A 22,006-nucleotide genomic window follows, 5' to 3' on the forward strand; every position below is an offset into this window, starting at 1 on the left:
CTGTCTTAAGAAAATTATCAATTTTGAGTGATAGTTTTATTCAGAATCCGGTAAAAATGGTCTGGTCCTGATCTGAACCATTGTCACTCCGTGGGCTTAATGGGTTTGGTTGGGTAGAATAACTCGGATAATGGACATTCTACAGTATTTCTTTGTAAAAAATAGGTTCCAGGAATTTTTCTAGAGCCTAACTTGCAAATCGCGTGAAAAACTCAATCTATATCCAATAAACCATTCTACCCAGCGTTTGATTTGAGTAAACTGAAATCAATTACATTGTCTCTAGATCGACTCGATATGTGGCTAATTCGACTCAAATCATTGTTAGTCGATTCAAATAGTTTAGGATCAAGTCAAAATCGAATCAAATCAAGTCCCAAACAAATCAAATCTGATACGAATCCCAAACCAATCAAATCTGATTCGAATCCTAATCAAATCTTTACAATCCGTCAGATGGGATTCAAATCTTTAGAATCCGTCTAGGGATCGATTCTTCGAATCTTCCGAATCGCGATTGACACAACACTAGAGTGTCGTTTGTCCTCACTGGCACTTTCACGGAAAGAAAGTGGAAGTGCTTGTTGCGTACTACGCACAGGAAAATTTCCACCAACATCGTACGCCTCGGAACCGTTGGAGCAATCTGGAAAAAAGTGAGGCCAGTCTGGACCAGTGTGTGGTTTAAACCTACTAACAACGCAGGAGGTCACTAGGAATCTTTGTGCTTGGTTCAATCGACTGCACAGTGTTGCTCTGTTGACGTCGAAGGCAGAGAGTGCTGCTGAACCAAGAAGAAGTAGTGAAGAATCTGCTTGTTGTTAGCAGTGCAAAACAAAGAACGCATTGGCACGCCACAGTTGTGATAGCTTTACGCTGTTCCGAGGCAAAGAACTGTATCGATTTATTGGGTTTCGTTCTACGGAGCATTGCTCGTATCGTCGCACATCCAGTGAAAACTAGATAAGGTGGTGGAAAACGGGAAACAGCAGCACTGCCCGTGGGCAGTTTCTTTCGTAGTTGTCGATCGTGTTCGGTGCGCGCGCGAGTTCACCGTAAGGGAGAAGGGCAACTTTCAACCCAGGGTCGTGGGCCGTGTATTACGTATTATTGCAGTCGGGCCAAATCGAAGAGAGAAACCTCACCGTCCGTTCGAAAGGGCTGCCCACAAAAGTGCATAGTCTGCGGAAAATATGCATTCGGTGAGCAGTGGTGTGCGTGCGCCTGTACGTTAATCGTATGCAAAACCAATCTGCATTCTGTGTGCACATTCGCTTCAGTAAAAGTGCAGGCAAACTGGTGCCAAGATGTGCATTATTCGTAGGCGAAGCAAAATACAAGCCGAAGCGTAGCGCCTTTGGTCAGCGCTGGCGTGCTATGAGGAGTAGAGGAGCAGTCGTCGATTTGCTGTTGTTTGAATGAGTACGAAAGGCAGACAAACATCGCCCAGACAGCGAGTGCGAGCTAAATGCGAATGTCTGTAATCGTTTGACACAGAATGGATTACTGCAGGTGCTGCATTTCTTTGTTTGCGTACTCTGTTTTTGTTTACACTGCAAAGAGTTGAAACAAACCACACCAGAGTGCCTCGCCGATACACATTCTGGTCAAGAACGATCGACGCCCCCGAACTGCAGGGGAGGAAGAAGCTGAACATAATCCCAGCCAAAGGGGGGCGACAAAAGGCCTCCCGATAGAAGAGGGGTCGTCTACTTTAAATAGCGTCGTCTAAGAGCATCGTCAAGGACATCCTTTGGGTTCCGCGGCAACACGATGGCTGATTTCGACGCAATCTACGAGGAGCAGGAGCTTTCGGAGGAAAACTTGGAGGAAGCACACGTGCAGATGGTTCCGGATCCGATTGTGATTCGTGGCGCAGGCAATATGACAGTGTAAGTAGTCAACGTCACCGACAGTGTCCGCTTGTCGTGTGGGGGCGATAATTTCTAAACCGGACAGCCATCGCAAACGAACAGTCATTCAATAGTGTAAATTTATCAATGTAAGTCGCACGGCCTGCTTGTGAAGATTGCTCGCTTACACAACCGATCTGCGGTCTCCACCGTTGCTCTGGTTTTTCGGATCCATTCGGTGCCGCGTTTCGATTTCGTTTTCGTGTGCCAGGTTACACAATGCCTAGCCACGGCATGGGGCATTGATGGCATGGCCCGAGAAGGGCAGAAAATGGAAAACGTAAGACGAGCGAACGAGAGCAAAGCGCGAAAACGATACGCACCGCGGGCAGGCAAGACATGGAAGTGATGAGCCACCCCGACCCTTCCATGAAACAACTTTGGAGGTCTTGTGATGAAAGGCGAAAGTTAAAACATATGAAATCGCACCACAAAAGGCGCTGTTTATTTTGAAATGATTTGTGGGTAATTTGAACGTTTAAGAAATGCTTCAAAGTTAGTTTAAAACAGACTAATAATTAGTATACTATGCGCTTTACGAATCATCATGTTCCGATAAGCTGAATGAGGTATCGATGTAAAACTCTTGTTATCCAAGCATCCAAGCAATTCCATGTGAGGTTTTTTGGGCGCGCATCATTTATAGAAAATCTCAAAATCTAAACATCATCCAGCACACGTAAACAAATGCTTATTGCCCCGCTATGAATCAGCGCCAAAAGATGGTCTAATATCAAAAACGGGTGAAATAGCTGTGATGCTAAGTTTTATTGAATTCCCGCAAACATCCGATTCTTGGATGATTTACACGTGATTGCAATTAAAAACTTGCAAATCGTTCGCGAATGGGCAGTTTGTTTAAAAAGAGAGAGAGGGAGAAATCCGTTTAATGACGCTCGTTTAGTAGTTTATTTATTTTGCAACCATCTTCTTGCAAACCTCTCGTTACAGCTTCGGTTTGAGCAATCGTTTCAACGTGCAATTCCCAGCCGGTCTGGTGTCGCGCGTTGCACCGGAAGAATTCAAAGCCACCGTCATGCGAATCAATACGGTGCTGAAGAAAACGCTACCGGTGAACGTGAAGTGGTTGTTCTGCGGATGCGTATGCTGCTGCTGTACGTTAGGATGTTCTCTATGGCCTGTGATATGTTTAAGTAAGAGGGTAAGTGGAACGACGACGGACGGCGTGAATCACCGCGGAAATCAGCGATGGCTTGAACTTACATGCTTTCTTTACTGCTAGACGCAGCACACGCTGAACAAACTGCTCGAGTGGGAAAATAGTCATCTCTACCACAAGCTCGGATTGCACTGGCGCCTCAGCAAGCAGCAGTGTGATTCCAACTCGATGATGGAATATGTGTTGTTAATAGAATTCATACCGAAAACGCCAATCTACCGACCCGACTAGAACCCATCTACCATCCTTTGGCACAGTAGTGGAACGCGGGCAACCCAGAACATGGGGCGTAGCGTGGACAACTAAGAAACGGGAGTAAAAGGAAAATCTACTTCCATCTGCGGTGCCTCGATGTTGTTAGAGTTTGCCAGAAGCAATCGGGGGGTTGGGTGAACGAGAGGTGATAAAATCGGGCTCACAAATGTGGTTCCGCAAAGCATTGATCTTATTTTCAATAACCGATGATTTGCGTTAAACAGCTTAGCATAAGTGAATTAGCAACAAACTATTAGCAAATGTGCGTATGTCTTATCCGTCTTATAATCCATCTCAATCATCCCACACACACCCATAGGAGAAGCTGATACCTTATTCTGTAGATTTCGCGTAACCTTTGATAGTCAAACATGATTCGATTAATCGGTATTTTATTTTAGACATACTACCATTTCCTACGATTTATACGATTAGTCTATCTTTTTTTTAATTTGTGAAATCGATGCTAGGATAACAATGCAACTGTGCAATCGGCGTGGATATAGCATAACGCAACCATGCTAGAAAATGATTACGAATTGCAGATTGTTGCAGTACCGATACAAAATTTTACACCGAATGTAGGCACGAGAAAAAAGAAACAAAAAAAAAGTTAAGTGTTTGTATAGTGTATAGAATTTTATAGCGAGAATGGTATCGGTACGTACCGGATTGGATGGAGGAAAGGACTAGTACAGGAAATTTGCCGGGGAAAGATCCGGTGGCCATTACCTTGAAGAATTGTGGATACGTTATCGATAATAAAAATTAATGAATTAAGAAAATTAACTGAAACAAGGGTATTTGAAAGCTGTTTCTGGAAAGCTGGCTTTGTTAAATCGTAAACATTGTTAGAATTGGTGAGCTTTCCCTTTTCCTTTGTCGAAAAATCAATAAAAAGAAAGTGTACATCGGAGACTTAGGGATATTAGATTGTAGACCGTAGAAAACATTAAAAGCAAACGGCAGTGTTTTTTTTGGCCCGAACTCAATTCGGTTCTGAAATGTATGCTCCTCGAACTGCTAGTGATGGTGAGGCGTTTGTGCAAATTCATTGTTGTGTTTTATATGTTTCATTTGGTAGTAACGATCACAAATGTTTGTTTAAATCAACTTGCGCGTACGGGTTCATTTACAAAATTGTGTAGTTCTTTCCAACGAAAAGGGATTCTTATTTCATTTCTTGCTCTAGCGTCCGCTGGAGCACCGCTAGGAAATGATTTGCTCAAAATGCACAATATCAAACGCTAAAGTAAGGAAAAAGGTTATGTCCTTTGTTTTCTGTTTAGAGTTCCGGACGCTTAGCTAGTACAAGGTGCGCAAGGGTTGCGAATATCACCCGACGATTGGTTCCCAGAGGAAAAGTAGTGTTAGCATTTTTATACGACATAGAAAAACACTCATCAGGAAACGCAAAGAAACAATATATCCAGTCCTTGCCGATACTGTACTGTTATTTGGCCTGGAAGGAGTAAAAAAAGGAGCAAAAGAAAGGCTACGGAAATAAACGTGCAGAGTAGCAGTGGAAAATAAAATGGTTCAAACATGAATCCGGAAGGCGGTGGGCTCGGCTATTTCTTATTTTACCGAATCACTATGCATACCTCCGATTCCCGACCTAAGGCAAACGAAATGGAATCCTGGACGGCAAGCGTGTTGGAACGATTCATTCTTTTCGAAAGGGTTGACGCGTCACGCTACGGCGCTTGGGTGTGCATTTTCGTTATTGTAATTCTCTATCGAATGTGGTGCAGTGTGTTTAGTTTAGAGGCCCCATTAATGCATTCGTCGCAACAGAGAGGGGTAAGTACGGAATATGCGCGATATCGCTTTCCAGGGAAGAGGGAAAATTTACCCATGATGTCGTGTAGACGGAACGAAAAAAATCCTTCCGTCCATTCATTCCCCATTCCCGGCGCGCGGCTTGTTGGCGACAGGCGGTGCAGACAGTGCGTTGCAGACGCCACCTGTGTGTCTGGTTACGACCAACAGCAATCAACAGCGGCAGCAGAAGCAGTAGTAAGTAGGGTCATGAGCAACCACCGGGGGTTGTTTTGCCTGGCCTCTTGCCTATACCCAAACCGTTATGCATTTGCCGGCACTTTGACAGGATGCGTCATCGGTGATTTTCGTTTTCAGTTGGGCGTCTTTTGCTCCTCTGTGCGCACACTGTTTTAGTTTTTCTTAGAAACGTACCCTTGCTTGTGGCCCAGGCAAAACAAGATACAGTAAACTGTGAGATTCTCCAACGTGTGGAGCACGTGTTTGGCACATCCTCTTTGCCGGTCTTGCGTTGGCCAGTAGCGGCGAGAAGTACGCAGTTTAGTGGTCTGCACGTCAACCGATGGATAATTTGTGATCTAGCATGTGAGTAAGTTATTGTGAAAATATTGAAGAATGTGCTGTGAATTGAAAACAAATACAAATCGGCCTACTATGATCTAAAACAAAGGAAGCTACCGATTGTGTCAAGGAAATCGTCTTGGAGAGGAGAAACAATTTACAAATACGAATCCTTACATTAACCGTTTGTTAGCCCCATTTTCCGGTTCTCGGTTCAATCGCGTTTGCGTTCACACATGTAACTCCTTGGCGGTGTAAGTGTGAATGGTGTTCCTTCGATATCATTTTGTGCGTTACTTCATTGCGATCCGCAGCCGCAATCCTTCTTCCCTACGAGTGCTGCTTTGTTGGCGGAAGTGCCCTGCGGTGCGGTGCGGTTTCGGTAGATCGCCGTAGAATAGTGTGCGTGCGAGCCAGTGTGTGTGCGCGCGCGCTCGCGGAATATCCGCGTGATCAGTCAACCGCATGACACAGCAGCAGGAACGGCGTCGCCGCGGAAAGTACCTACACTTGCTACAACTACTTGCCCACCGTTCTTGCTCACCGCGGCGTCTCGCGCATTGGCGAAAAGGCACGTACATACCGCCGATATTATTCCGCCAGCTCTCAGCTGTCCGTGGCGGCTCTCTTGGAAAGGCTGGACACCGTGAGGGGGGTGGGGGCGCGGGACCAGGGAGGCAACGGGTCCGCGCGGACCCGTTTGTTGTCGTCGTCGTCGACGTCGTTGTCGTCGTCGTCGCCCGCAGTGTCAGGAATCAGTCGATAAACCGTAACCGACGCGAACGATCGTGTACGTACGTACAACGTTGCCACCGTTACACACCGCGTGCTGTTGGGGCGCTTTATTTCGCGAGATTTACGGTTGCTTTTGCTGTCTCCGGCTGTCCTGTGTGCGATTGTCGCCGTCCGTTGTCGTGTACGCAATTCACTTTCACGCTGGTCAACTTGACCGCGTCTGGTGCGCGCGCACCGATTTATTCTGACCCCCCCGCGCGGGAAACAGTGTGTCAAAAGCCTTCACCGTTTCGTCCACCGATCAAGTCGACTGTGCCGGTGCGAGTATCCTTGATTTTCGGCCGATCCGCGCCGCTTCCGTTTCCGCGTGTGTGTGTGTGTGCAAGAGCGCGTGCGAAAAACTGCGCGCACTTCGGGGGAAAGCGATAGATGCGGATCGAGTGATCTATTGTGTCGTGCGTTGGCGGATCTGCACACAGTGCACTGTGGGATTTTTCATAAATCACACTCGGGCAACGGATCGAGAGCAGTTACGGTACGTAGTGAGGAACACCCCTTGAAGTTTTGCAAAAACGAGTTCGGACATTACATCTTGGAATTGATTCTGGGAAACCCAAAGTTTGCCGATCGTTAATTGCCGATAGTGAGCGTGTTGTGTTATTCTTAGGAGCGTTCGATTGTTGGGCGATTCCGACAATTAGCTCGTGATTCACTAGAGAAAAGTTTAAAAAAACCAACACGAAAGTTCTACTCTTCAAACTGTGGAAAGGTCGACTAAACAGCGGAACCCGCCGACCAGTCCGTTTTCAAGGTTACCGCACGTAAGCTCGGTGCTGCGATCAGCTGTTTCCGTATTGTTTTTCCCCCCTCCGCGATTACTCACGTATCCTGGTAGGAAGTGCCATCAACCTTACCGGTAGAAATGAGATAACTGACTGGCGTTTTCCGATGTGTGTGCCATGAAGATCCAGCGCCAAGGGAAAAGTGTCTGCGTTCACAAGTGATACGTTGTGTGCACGTAGTTTGTTGATAGTCTTCTAGCTTAGTAACATTCTCATCAGAGAGCGTACGTATGCAACAGCTTCCTACCATGTGGTCGGCTTTGGTTTGGCGAATGTGGTCTAGTTAACCTTGGCGCGCATTTTCCAAGGTACACCCAACCTGCTAGTGGTGCTACCTCCTTTTCATCCGTTACCCTTTCCCATGGGAAAAATATGCCGGATGTTGGTACATTCACACCACAACGGCTCGTTGCGTTTCGATTGCCGTGACGCCATCGAAGCATTTCTGTGTTCTATCGGATTGTCTCGAGCACAGTTTTTAAACATCCATTTCCCAAAAACGCTTTGTCCTAAGCTATGAAAAATAAGATAAAACGTGGTAAATAATAGTCCCGATTCAACGGCCTGATTTGAGGTGGTTAAAAAAATACCCTAACATATTTTGAAAATCCCATGCCTGGCGAAAAAGGGTTCTACTGCTTTTTTTTTTTCGTTACTTTCGGTTGAGGTATGTCTTATTCTATTTGGTTCAAGGTTTCCACATCCACACCCACGCACCCCCGTCGGCGACCCGCTGACAGCCCCGTGCACAGTTTCAATAAATTAAGAGGTTTTTTATTACCATTTCCTTCACCCTGCGAGGGTGTGGGGGGAAGACGAAAAGATTTCGGCCCCGACGGCGAAGACGACGACGGACGGTCGGAGCGGTCTTGTCATTGTCTTGACGATGGTCACGAGATGAGCTTCTTGAGCTTGAGGCGGGTACCGTTGTTGCTGGCCAATGTTGGCCTCCCAACCACCCGTCTGTGAACCTCCTCCACGCGTGCTTAAGTGATATTAATTTGACTACCAACCTGCGGATCCCAGCTGGATGCTAAGATAACACGGTAAGGACTATCTCATCCGGCGAGGATTATCTTGTCATGTCTAAATCCGTGGCGTGCTCAAACACGGCACCGGTGCTTGGCCTCGTGGACCCCTCCTTCCCTGCACCCGGGCAACATAAGCCTGGGCTAAGATGTTCACGCACATCCAATTTAGTCTACAGGAGTGGTGTAATATTTCTTCCTCACCAGCAGCTACGAGATGTTGGAGGGTATTATTAAATGAATAGGAAGCACAAGAAGAAGTTCTGGAGCAAGTAGGACTGTTTGAGATCGTCTTACGTATCGGTTATTTTAGAGTAATTAAAGCTGACACATATATTTACAACAATGTGGTTGAAAACAACATTTTTTCATGCAGCTATGTGTTGAACGATGCAGATCGCGTAAGATTTTGTTTATCGCCCATTCAAAATCGTGATAATTGATTAAGTTGCACGAGTTGTCCGACCTGGAACCGGTTTAAAAAAACCCCGAAAATGCTTGTGGAAATTTCCACCACTGTGGGAAAAGGGCGGCCCAGGTTGTTGGGCTCTGATAAGACAAGCTATCAAAAGCCTATCCAAACAATCATAGCTCGTGAAGGCAGTCAACAGAGTTTGGTCAAAGATCGTCTTCATGGACGCTTGAAAGTTGAAGGATTTATTAAAATGAAGCATACCTCAGACTTGTGTCGCGGCCCACAAGATAAGCCCTTGGAAGCCGGAAACTGGTGATACTGGACATGGTTGATTATAATGGCACTGAGATGAATATTGACGAAATTATGAGCATTCTCATTTGTCAAATAACTATGCGCGCGTGATCCAAAGCTAGTTGTTTTTATCAAATCAAGCCAATTTGTCTTTGGTACACGACCCCGCCGTCTATTAATCATCCGTAATTCACCTGCTTCGTAAAAGGGTCTCGAACTGCCCGTTTATGGGACCGCAAGCAAGCGGTCTGTGGATTGATGTTTCATTGGTTTGCTGAATATCGGAAGGCAGGAAGTGGCCAAGAAGGTCGATGTATAATTTTTGTTTGGTGTGTATAAAAGAATAAAAATAAATAGTTTACCCATGTCCGGTGTCATGTTTCACCACCTCCACCACGCCTATGCGACGACCCTAAAATTTGCTTCTGTTGCCCGAAAAAGCGTCGGACCGGTGTATCCGCCCGCTTCTTGACACGTGACATCGGAGATCGGTTTACCAGACATCGAACATGAAACATCCGGGTGAATATTCAAAATATTTCAATTTAAATTGCGATTATTTACACCCATTTCATTTTTGTCTCGTTTTTAGGCGTCAACGTTTTGCTAGAGTTTCTCCGCTTGCATCGAAACACGTGCGTGCTGGTGCTGGCCAAAAACATGTGTGTACTCGAAATTTTGCGATCACAATAATGTGCAACCCGAAACGAAATGGCGCTTGAGAATGTCGACATGGCGCGTCATCGATGAGACGGGTGTTTATTTTAGGCCCATTGTGGCCGGGAAAGTGGTGCCAGAGATTTGAAGTGGTGACATTGATCTTGGATGAAAATAATGGGTAGCACCGAACCGTAAGTCACCCGAGAGCGCATAACGGACCGATCGATGCGTTCGTGCTCGAATGAAACCAAATCCCACAAGCGGTGGCCAAATGTTCACAATACTTGCAGCCAGGCAGGCATGTGCGCCTTTCTTTTGCTGCATGTGCTCTAGGCGAGTGGATTTGAATTACATCGTCCCCCAAAGACGGTCGACCGCGGACGATCGCTTCAAACCCCCACACCCCATCGGTGCGTATTTTTGATTGCGCTAGGCGCAGCAAAATAAAAACCCGCTTTATTGGCCATCTTGATCGGGCCGGTGGAGGCAGCTTTGTGCTATCGTTGTCGCGCTAAAAATAAGTGCCAACCCTGCAGATCCTCGTTAAAAGTGTTTTTATTGCGTGTGAAATGTTTGTTTTCCTTTGGCACTTTTTAGACCTGCTTGATTTGGGAAAAAAGGAAAAGAAAGGTACCACCTTGTTCTTTCTCACGCCATTGTTACCGTTTTGCCTGACGTTGCGTTTTTATTCACGCACCGCTTTTGCGTCTCAGAACTATTTGCGGGGACGATTGAAAATTTATAACTTTTCTCCCGGTGGTGTGTACGACCAGTTCGTTGAGTTTTAGGGCGCGCACAAAAAAGAAGCAAAAAATGGTTTGACAGAGGATAATTATTTTTAACAAAGTTCAAATTACTTCAAAAGGTGGTACCACACTTGTGGTGGCACGTCGAACGATGAAACGAAGTGAAGTACATCGCGATGACCATGTGATGTGCAACACGTTATTTGATTATGCAACACCGACTGGCCGGAGGCTGGATTATCCAGCGAGAGCCCTGATGGCCGTTTGATGATCGTGATCGTGACGATTGACCTTGGCGAATACACATGTCACGAGATGCGGCGATTAAAATGGGGCTTTGGATTTCGCTATTACATCGGACAACTTGTCAACATATCTCCGACCGACGGGGGATTTTTTTATCTTTTATCTGAATTGAAGTTGCACGTTGATTGCAGCTAGCCGCAAACGGCTGCGATGTGGTGCTGTCCGTAATTATTTTCTGCACGCCTTGAGTGTGTGTTTTAGTTGTCGGCCACTGGGTTTTTATTCATGCCTCTTGCTACTCGTTATACGCCATCGCGGTCGGTTGCCATCCGTGGAACGCCACGCCGCTACCGTCGATGCGCTGCGGTGCATTGGTGCATCGGAGTGTGGGTGGTTTGAGGTGCGGTTAATGTGAATTTGCCATTCGATCGTACTGCAGTCGGCAGCAATGGCCTTGGAATTTATACGACCTCGCACGGCCAAGTGCAATCTACCGGTGCGACGATGGCGAAGGGGCTTTCCTGCCTCTTTGCTCGGTTTTAAACGCTGGCGACTAACGACGCCGGATGCCAACGAACGGAATCGGGTGAGCGTATGTGAGTGCGGGGTGTCCCAGTTGACACCTTGGCGTAATTAATCGATGAGTGATTGATGTTGGTCGCGGTGGAAAATAAGACATACGGTGGAAACGGATGAGAGAGGCCGACCGATGGTGAAATGCCAATCGTCTACCTTTCCTCCTTTCGAAATGCATCACACCGAATGTTGCGAGTGGACAAATATCTTTAAAATTTCCCCAGTTTGGTAGGAATTTTGTTGACCCAGCGATTGGTCTGTATAGTTTCTCCAGCATGTAACAGTTACTGTAGTCAGTCCAGAATCCGGTTTTCAGGGCAATGAGTTCTCGGCCGAACTGGCAAAGGCTTCGAAACGCAGAGTCTCGTTGGTGGGTAAACGACTTAATGGTACGTGCAGCACATGGCGGAATATTCTCGGCACACGTTGGAATCCACGATAACGTTCCATCAGGCCCGCACTTACCGAGACGTGCAAATCGACAAAATGGCACAGAGGCACATGTTCTACGCTACGGTAGGCAGACAGAACTGCTTCCGCCCATTCCTGTTGACATTGGGTCTGATCTGCAAGCTCTCAGTCAAAGAGATTGTCTGATAAGCAGCCGCCGGCAATGACTATGACCAGACAACAAAAGCCATATATGATTGAAGCAAAAGAGCTGAACGAAGGAATGTTGTCGGCAAGTGTATGACGTTTAGGAAACAACATACCAAGAAGTAGCAGTTCCTTGCCGTAGGCCTTTTGAGCTGAAATAAAGAATAAAGAAAGAGATCATGGAACGAGTGACGTACTCTAGTATTTAGATATACATTTCTGGTTTCTCATTACATTTCTGGAGCTGGTGAAACTTTGCCTATAAAAGATACTTACAAAACTGCCAATTCGCGAACATCTCCTTGCATGGTCCACTTATTCAATGCACTACAGCGTTTTACATCTCACCTAGCAACCCCGGCCTACTGTAAAGTATTTGATGTTGAATCGTCAATCCTCCAAATGGCAACACATACGGGTAGGACAAGTCGTCGCTTTCTAGGATCTACCAAAATGATAGTTGTCGTATGGATGTTTGTAGTAGACACGACCAGTCGAGGGGTGCAGGTAAAAGTAGGGAAAAATCGCTTTCCGGCCGAAAACATACTTTTGTGAGGATTGTTGTGATTCGCGCTCGTTTTCTGATGCGAAAAAGCGATCATAGCCTACCTTAACCTGTATCCCTCAACTGGTCGTCTCTACTGCAAACATTCAATCGCTAGCTATCATTTTGGTAGATCCTAGAAAGTGATGAATTCAACATCAATTGCTTTACAGTAGGCTAGCCTTGTTGGGTGTAAAATGCTGTAACTTTATTTGAATTTATCTCTCCTAACCCCTGAGCATTCTAATTCGCAACATAGCGTAAAGGTCAACGTGTAACGTGTAACGCAAAATGTCCTTTTCGTCCGTCTCGTTCTTCGCCAAAGGCCCTTGTCATCTTTTCGATTTGAATGCCATCGGCGACGGAAATACTGGTTTAGAAGTGCGCTACCAAAAATAGTACGCTCGGTTGCCTCGCCGGCTCTGCTGCTGGTGGTGACCCGTGAGTTGTTATCCTCGACTCACTCGGTTTTGATTCGATTGATTAGAGTTCTTGCCAACGATGTTATGCGCGTAGATAATCTCATATGTTGTGGCGCATACCCCAGAGCGCACCAGAGCGGGTCAGTGGATCGATTGGGGGGTTGGAAGGTGCAACCGGTGCCTATCATCCGTCCGTCCGTGCCAATTCCGATGGTGAACGATGATGAGTTGGAACGAGAAGTCTTATTGCAATGATTTCTACCCCTCGAGAAGCGGTGCGTTTGCGGAAAAGGGCTGAAGAGGGGGCCACGGCAGGAAGTTGTGGGCATGGTGCGTAATTAAAAACGATTACCTTTTTCATATGCCGAGGGTTTGTGGGTGTTTCGCAATTAGTGGTATATGCAATGGAGTCCTCATCATCGCGTGGTGGTTTTGGTTTAATGTTCTTCTACATCGCGTGGTCGTGATTTGTTCAAAGTCGTAGGCATTTCGGTGCCAAGTCGTCGATTGTTTTCACGGTCGATGGTCATCGACGACGTAGTTGTGCATGTCCGAGCGGATGACATCGTTCCTGATGCACGCCTTAACAGTTTATTTTTCTTTTATCTTTCCATATGCTTCCAAAGACACGGTGTCAATGGTTTGATAGGTAAATGTGATCGACTGAAAAGTGCAGTGAATTAAAGTTAAAGTGGTTGGTTCCGTAACGATCTTTAAGCGTTAATATAAAATTACGCGTTAACACCTTGCGAACCTGGGTTTGGTGTGAAGATGACAAAATTTCTAGAGGACGTCCGTCCGACGGTCGGTTCACCAAACGACGTCGATGCTGATGCTGACGGTAGTTGGACAAAACTGCTGGACACGGATGGTACACCCAAGCCGATCATCATTGCACCGGCGACGCAGCTTCCGGTCGCTGCAGGAGTAAAAGATTTGCTCGTCACGGTCGACCCCGAGACGGGGAAAACGCAACAGAAGGTTGATAGTTCGGGCAATATCGACCGTGCGCCCGTCAGCCGAAGGCGGGAGTCGATCCTCGGAACATTCCATCGCCAGCTACGGATGTCGCTGAAGGCTGTCAGCGATACCCCGGGACAATTTACAAGGTACGTATCGGCTTAAAAGTAGTTTTGTGGTGAGTTCCGTTTCACCAGGATTGAAATTGATCTCAAACGAGACAGCTATTTGCCAAATAAAGGATCATTTCTATTGGATTATCTAAAGATCGACGGTAAAGTGCAATGGTACACTAAACTCTGGTGGTTTAATCGATTAACCATCAAGACTACATGAAGTTTAGCGCGTGCAAAAGATTCATTGCGGGCTCCTTTCTGTCGCATAAACCTGTTATTAGTTCCGGCGCCCCAGTGTCCGTATATGGCGCGGAAGGTTGGAACACACGAGACTTTTAGAAAATCAGCCACATCCGGAAGACTGTACTCCTTCCTTCCTTCCGAGGTGACCGATAATTACTTTAAATCACGCACAAGTTTGCATACATTCTGCCATGATTTCAGTTCGTTACCGTTTGAGCTTTCGTCCTCCGTCAGGTTACCTCCTATATTCCTCCACTTGTACCTCAAGCGAGTTGGTGTTGCTCGAAGCAAACATCATCAAACCACCAGTTCTCTTTTATGAAACTCGATGACGACAAAGGGAAGGAATTCTCTGAGGTGGCTTTTCCATTGTGTCACGTCCTCCGTAGACTCGTGGCGGAAGGCTTTTCTATTGTGGAATTCAATGGCGTCATCTAAATCCCGGTTCTACGGGGTGTAAAACACATATTAGCTACCCCATGATGTGGTTAGTGGATCGATTGAAGTCTCGGAGTAGTTTGAGTGAAGAAAGAGCGATACAAAGATATGTGTTTATGCACCAAAGTAGCGGCTTTTATCAAGAAACCTCTCTGAACATCCGTACGACGGATCGTTCGTTCACGAGAGTATTCAAACCATGAAGAAAGAGGATTCCATAATGGAACGGTTGTGATTTGTATACATGATTATGTTAATACTTTACTGTTGTTTACTTAAGGACCCTTTTCCAAGCGAATAACGTGCGTCCTAGCGAGCGTATGGATGGGATGACTTACGCTTGAATCTATTTTCGATGAGTGATGGATCATTTTCGTGCCAGAACGGACTTCCCACGTCCATTTCGTACCGTGTATGTGTGTGTTCGTAGGGCGGTTTTGTGGTCAAATCTTTAATGTTCCTTCATCCAGCGTTGTTGCATTTATTTGCATTGCCACTGCAATTTCATTGGATGCTTATAAATCCAGCGTGACGTAAATCGGAAGGCTTAATGCTAAATATTTGTTGATTTAGTGCCATTTTGCTGTCTTGGACTTCATTTTATTTCACTTGAAAGAAAACGCCGATGGGAATGTAATGATTTTTTTTCAGTAGATTTTGTTTTTATTTCACTTTTTTGTTATAGGTACATATTTATTTCTTTTTACTCCACGATAAAATACAATTCAAAAATACATATAATTAGATTATCAAAAATTCATTCATACAATGTATAATAATTTTCCATGGTTTTCTTGTTTATTTTTCTCCATCACTAATGCATTCGGATAACTGTAACCGAAACCGTGAAACCGAAAAGCAAAATCCCAAACATTCTACAATTTTGAAACTCGTAATGTGGAAACTCAGTGAAACCCCTCAACGTATGTTGTATTCCGGTAAAAAAATAAATTTGGTTGAAAAAATCAATTCCCCTTTGACAACTTTGAAAACGTTTCAAATATCCATTGGCGATGTTGTTCGTCATTAAAGAAATGCGTCTGGGTGTAGCGTTAAGTTCTCTAGGGGTGCCCCCATGGTCGTAGTAAAAGGGTGAAGGAGATTAAAACGAGAATTTTTCACCTAATAAGGGAAACCATGAATGGGGGGACATAATTCGGTCAAACCACGGGCGGCGCAACACTTATTAAGGTAAAAAAAACTATCCTAAAAGGGAACATAATCTCTACGACGTGTTTCATCAAGTTGTTCTTTACTTACACCTTCAAGAAGAATTTTAAGGAACCAGTAGGTGAAGGGAAGAAATGGACTAGATAAAAAAAACCATGATGAGATACAGACTAGGAAGTTAAACTATCAACCGTTACAGCCATACTGCCTTTCGCATAACCTAAACGGTACCGATGGTGCCAAATGCTAACCTATAACGTGTCGCCGAGATACTATCCTTCGATTTCATATATATATGATTTTCCTTTTTTTTTACCTCATAAATAACAATAGAAGAGAGAAATGGATCCCTCGAATAACGAGTACAGAGCATGGCTGGAAGCTGTCGCAACATGACCATTAGAGGAGAAAAGATAGTGCACCATAGATGGCAGAGGCAATCGTAAAGAACATTCAAATACTTTGGTATCATGGGGACTTAAAAACTAGTTGCTTTTTCATGTCTTGCTGTTTGTCTTTTCGCTTTTCCGCAAAGCTTGAGTGGTTCTGTATTGTTTGTCGTCCCTTCCCTCATCGTGTTCGTGTAAGGTTTATTCTAGCAGCTAGTGTTAGTATTGTTTACCTTAGCCTTCCGCAATTGCATGAATATAGAAAAAGGATCATTTTGTTTTTCTTTTCTTCTTCGGGATTTTATAGGCGAGAAATTGGTTGGTGCGTGTTTTACACAAGCGTATAGTTTCTTTTTTTTTCTTTCCCTTTCCTCGCTTTCAACGCTACTAACTGAGAAAGGTGCAAGGAAGTATTGCCAGGGGCTTGGGTTTCGAGTTTTCCTCAGTGCTGCACGAAAAGTTTGCCCGCTTCATCCACGCCAGTTGTGTTGTTCATTATTTTCTTGTCCAACATTTTCACGAGCGTTCCATTTTACAGCACAATCGCAACTGTTCGCAAGACGATAGTAGATTAGACTTTGTCCATTTTTGATTCACTGTTTTGATAAATATTCATTTCTCTTGAGTACGTGTTCTATGGAGGAATGGAGTTAGATGAGTGTTTAGAGATAGACCAAAAATGGAATATTATCCGATGCAATGTAGGGTGCCTCCGATGAGTTGTGAGAGCTGTTAATAGTTTACGTGTTATTAGTTTGTATGGAGGGTTCAAGGATATAAATGAATTGTTTATGATTCAGTTAGAAATTTGTTTGTGTTTTTGTTAGCTCTTCTGTGACTTGTTCAGATTGGGTTGTTTGTTTTTCCCGTTTCGAGAAAACCGTGCCATATGTTATGGATTTCTCTCTGTCTTTGTTAATTTTTTTACCACAATTGTCTAATATTGAATAACAATTAAGTAGCTATAGCAGTGTGTTATTAACTCTCCAACAACTCTCTGCAGAAGTAAATCAACACCATCTTCAACGCCACTTGACTGATTTCACAGACCGTGGCACCGAGTAGTTCATCTTGCCTTTCTTGTATTATGTTCCACATTCTTAGCTTATCTAAAAACTAGTTTTGCTAATATTTTGTAGGTATGTGACCGTAATATGTGTAACTTTTCTCTTTCACCCCAGTGTGTTTTTCGCGGTACTTACTCAATTGTACAAATATTTCTGCAATATTGAATTGATGGTGCGTTTTATGAAGTGATTAAAACCGGTATATTTTCTTAACATTTTGAACCACATCTGCTTACCGTTTTTGTCTTGTTACTTATCGACTGCTGATGTTGGCATGTTTCCTACGGTCTGAGGAAGTTTTTGATAGATTCTTCGGCCCTTTTTGTTTAATTTTTCCCATTTTCTTCATTCCGTTTTTTTTCTATCCTTCTCATCATGCTTCTAATGTTCTCTTAATTAAAATAATTCTCAAGAGCATCCACTTTATAGTCGATGAAGATGTTTAGAAAAGTAGATCTTAGTTGTGCTTTTTGTTAGCCTTTCCGGTGTTTATAACCTCGCATTTACTTCTAATATTCTCTTTCTTTCTGTGTTTAAATATTTTTTTTCCCGGTGATTAGATACCTATATAGGAAACATAATGAAATGGTTAACAAAGGCTTTTGTCAATATTTATAAATTTAATTTTCTACGCACGAAATGACCATACGATACAATTGTTTTGTTTACCTATTCGCGTTTTACTCGGCTCAATGTTTTCGTCAAAATGTTGCCAATAATATATTTGCTTTTACTTTCACTAGGGTAGATGTAAAGGAAGGAAGTATGCGTGCAAACTGAATTATTTATTTTTATTTATTTTTTTCTGTGAATGTCGTTAGTTGTTTTGTATATTTTGTGTTAGATTATGCGTCCTTTTTTCTTATGAAATATATCTTGTTCCTAGTATCCTATTCGGTAACGCGAATGAATCCACGGTCTCCTCTTCCAAGGACAACGTTCAGTTCTGGCAGCAGACTGGGCCGAATCCGCACCATTAGGTATAACGACAAACGAGTTTTTGATAACTTTGATGGTTCAAAACTTAGGGTTAAGCAGTGTGGAGAAAAAAACGTTAACCGAACGTACCTACGATTTGAACCAAGCTCTTGTTTGTGCCTTCTTTCGTTTTCCCAACTTTTTTTTCGCCATACATACTGACCTGCAAATGTTAGAAATGCGTGACGAAGGGACCGGATCCCGAGATACAATTCGATCGCCAGAAAATAATGAACAAACCATAAGAAAACATAATAATGCACAAACGACTAGCATCTTGTCTCTTGTGTCTCTTTATTTTGTTTCGCTTTCTCTTAATTGATGTAAACACAGCTAAAGATGATTTGTTGTTTGCTTTGTCCGTTTTGTGATATCTTGTTTTTTTTTTTTGAATATTTTAACAATTTTGTCATGTTTTGTTATTTGTTAATTTTTGTTCCTTATACGTTTTATCATGCTTCTCGATAGCTTTTAATAACATTAGAAAGAATGTCTCTTTGTGAATGCTGCATTATGTGTATGTTTCTGTGTGTGTGTCTGATGTGGTTGTGTGTGTGTGTGTCGGTAATGTGGCTTATGTAAACTTTATAAATTTAGAAAGATTTCTTTGTTTTTGGTGCTCTACGCCGACGTCACGATTTATCTTTAGTTTTGCTCTCACCGTCTTTACGGTAGCGTATGCTCAGATTCAAATAGCGCATTTTTTTGCAATTTCTTCCACACACTTTGCTGTAGTCAATAAATCGTTTAAATATCGTTTAATGAATTAGCTTAAATATTGATTTTATCATAGGTTGTTTGTGTTGGTTGGTTTTCCCTTTTCGGTCTATTCGGTTGCCCTTGCTTGCTTCAGTACTCATTTTCGCATTCCTACGATTAAAGAGAGCTCACGTAAGAATAACGAGTCTTAACTGCTTCTGCGTCTTGTTTTACATGCACACCTTCTTCTTCCTCTCTCTCTCCTTCGAGCGTTGCCTCGCGAATATATAATTTTTTAGTTAACGCTTCCATGGCTTAATTTACCCAATAAAGAATGTCGGTTTTGCTCGTAATAACAATGCCATTATGTACCACCACCCGTCCATTCAAGCTCGAACCCAATGGTTGCAACATATTTGAAGCAAATGTTAATTTATGTTGATTGGTTTTGTTATTCCCATTTAACTTTGCTTTTTTGGTTCGTTTTTATCAATAAGAAAATATTTGAAAGAAATGCTACACCTAAAAAGTACACACTGCACAAGATTATTTCTTTTCACGCTTAAGTTCTGGTTTGCTTACATAATTTGTTTACAATTTGTTTTGTTTTGTTTAATGCTGCCTATGCATCGCACGATTGTGGTTTGAGTTCCATCGAACTTGTCCTCCTCTTCGTCAGCCAACCAACCTCGGGGGAGACGGGCTCGCTTCCAGAACTGTTTCATACGCCTGCACACTTTTTCATAAGATGCTGTTCGTGTTAAAACAGTTTCTACCGATAAAAACCGATCCAGAAATGGGACGTTAAAAAGAGTATCACTAGCTAGAAAATATTCCGCCTCCCAGCGTAATGTTCGTGTCGTCACTTTGGAGGGATAAGGGCTTGAGGCGTATGCTCGTTATCAGATAAGCAATCAACTACGACGATGGTGCGAAAAGTGGAAAAATGGTTGATAGCCAAGGAAGCGCGTTTGCAATAAGAGCGAGAGAGTAGTCTGTTGGAACTAAATCGTACTATGGATAAACTAAAGAAAATCAATGGTTCGAAGTGCATCGTTGATAAGAAAGGAAGAAGAACGAAATGAAACAATGAGTAAATAAATAAGTCCAGTTGTAGGTAGATTGTTTTTTTTTTTGCAGAATAAGAGAACAGAGTTTTAAACTTTTATTTTATCATTGCTGAATGGTCTTCCGAAAGACGATTCGAAGTGAAGACAGAGGTTTTCCATCCACGCAGGATGTAAGATAGCTTCATACGGTGGAGCTTTGAAGTCGAAACGTGTTTGATTTTTCTATTTTCCTTTTCTTTGCATGCTTAGCGCTCGAATTATGAAACCAAATGGTGGATTCTTGCCGATTGAGAAAGTTTTTACTTTTTGCGATTCGCTAAGAGGCTCTCAAGTGTGTTCGGACAATATAGTATTCAGCTCCTATCAGTAAGGTACCTATCATCATCATATTTTCGATAGTCTCAGTCAGCGCGGGGAAGAATGAAAGAAGGACTTCTTATCGAGTAGTGAGTTTCACGAATATAAATACATGTGTCGATGCCTTGTGACAAAGCAGATTCTTGCCTGATCGTAACTGTTTGCATCGTAGCAATCCTTGTGTGCCAGCTTACTAGAATTACACTCAAAAAAACGACCCCCGGACATTTCGAGATGGTCGCTGAAAATACACAAATGGAACTTTTAATGGTAATTGATGATAATTTTCTTTTATACGATCTGCATGGATCGTCTTGATGCGTGCTTTCTTTCCGGACAATGTTTTGCGGTGTGTGTGTGTGTGTGTTTTCTTGTTTACTTTTCTCTCAAAACTTGCTCAAATGAGTGTTTTCACGTCAGCGCTAGCGGATCGTTTAGTTTTTCTTTTCTTCGCGTGCTTGTCTTATCAACGTCCATATGCCAGGTTGCCTAACACTGTCTTATGTTGTTTTTTTTTACCCTCTTTTCCTCCCTTTAAAACCTGATTTCTGAACCATAGCATCGGAAACATTCGCCGATGTTTCCAGGTGTGTGTGGTTTAGTGTGTTGCATTATTTGTCTAATAATCAATTAAATTATGTTACTTAACAATTAATCAATTTTACACTTAATTTCAAACGGGTTTTGCTTCGCCTTTTGCTATTTATCAGATAAATATATGTCCTTTTCCGTACGGTGCTCTCTTGCTCGCTATATTCCCGCGTTCGTTCGAACTGTTGATGTATCGTCGTTTTGAATTTGTTGTTTTCCATTTCCTCTTCCAATTGGTGCGAAACATTTCTCTACGTTTCCACATGAATGTGAATATTTTCTTTCGCATGTTTATTTCGTCACGTCCTATGACTTGATTAGTAAACAACATGAAACAGGATAGAGGTAGCGAACGGAAAAATGGGATAGATAGGTATTAAAGTGAGAAGAAAAAAAAAGGTCATCAATTCGTATGGTACAGCCATTGAATAATCCTTCTGGCAACAAACAAATGCACGCCAGGCTAAAAGAGCAATGTCGGGTTTTATAATACCAACAGACCAATCAATGAATTTCATAGTTAGGAGCCAGTTCCGACTTTCTCTATGCGATCGAGACTCTTCTGAGCAAACCATGCATCACGATCAATGCAGTCTCCGTTTCGTATGCTTGTGCAGCATTGTCCACCTTCATCTTCAACCTGTTTGACTCTTCATTGTGACAATATATGGTATAAAGATGTTAAATTCCATCTAACAAATGTTTATCGGAAAAGCAATTGGTGGAATCGCCAGATCTGCGTTCTGAATGCCAAATGGACCGGCACATGGTTGTCACTAGAAGCCACCTTCGTTCAGTAAAAGAACTACTGTTGAAACCGAAGCCACGAGCTCTTGTGTTTCGACTGGTTTAAAAGATATATTTTTGTTCGGGTTTGGGGTTGGATAACGCAAAGTACAACAATTGGAAGATCATTCATGTGGAGAGGAAATAACGTTCATGAATGCGCTATTCGAAAAACAAAAAAACAGAAACTTGGTTTCTCTTAAACTGGACAGATTTTTAAATTTGTTTTTATTTGCTTACATTCGGGAGCAATACGTTTAAATGTAAAGCTTTTTTTTTTTTTAATTATTATAGCTAAACAATTACCGTAGAACGAATGGATTCTCTTAAGATGACTCATTGTTTT

The 22,006-nt window shown here is 43.2% G+C and overlaps 2 protein-coding genes across 2 annotated transcripts in view; both read left to right on the forward strand.

Moving 5' to 3' along the window:
* Positions 1-568: 568 nt before the first annotated feature.
* On the forward strand, positions 569-4,236 carry LOC131286059 (cysteine-rich hydrophobic domain-containing protein 2). The gene is made up of 3 exons (XM_058314923.1): positions 569-1,892; positions 2,865-3,075; positions 3,157-4,236. Exons 1-3 carry the CDS (start codon positions 1,774-1,776, stop codon positions 3,322-3,324), a joined length of 498 nt encoding a protein of 165 aa, XP_058170906.1. The 5' UTR covers positions 569-1,773; the 3' UTR covers positions 3,325-4,236.
* Positions 4,237-13,567: 9,331 nt separating this feature from the next.
* Positions 13,568-22,006, forward strand: part of LOC131287172 (G protein-activated inward rectifier potassium channel 3-like) — a 53,486-nt gene continuing 45,047 nt past the window's right edge. Inside the window, exon 1 of the mRNA XM_058316198.1 lies at positions 13,568-13,905. Within this exon, the coding sequence (XP_058172181.1) occupies positions 13,568-13,905 (338 nt within the window). The remainder of the gene's footprint in view (positions 13,906-22,006) is intronic.

The sequence above is a fragment of the Anopheles ziemanni genome, chromosome 3, assembly GCF_943734765.1.
Source record: "Anopheles ziemanni chromosome 3, idAnoZiCoDA_A2_x.2, whole genome shotgun sequence".
Lineage (NCBI taxonomy): Eukaryota > Metazoa > Arthropoda > Insecta > Diptera > Culicidae > Anopheles > Anopheles ziemanni.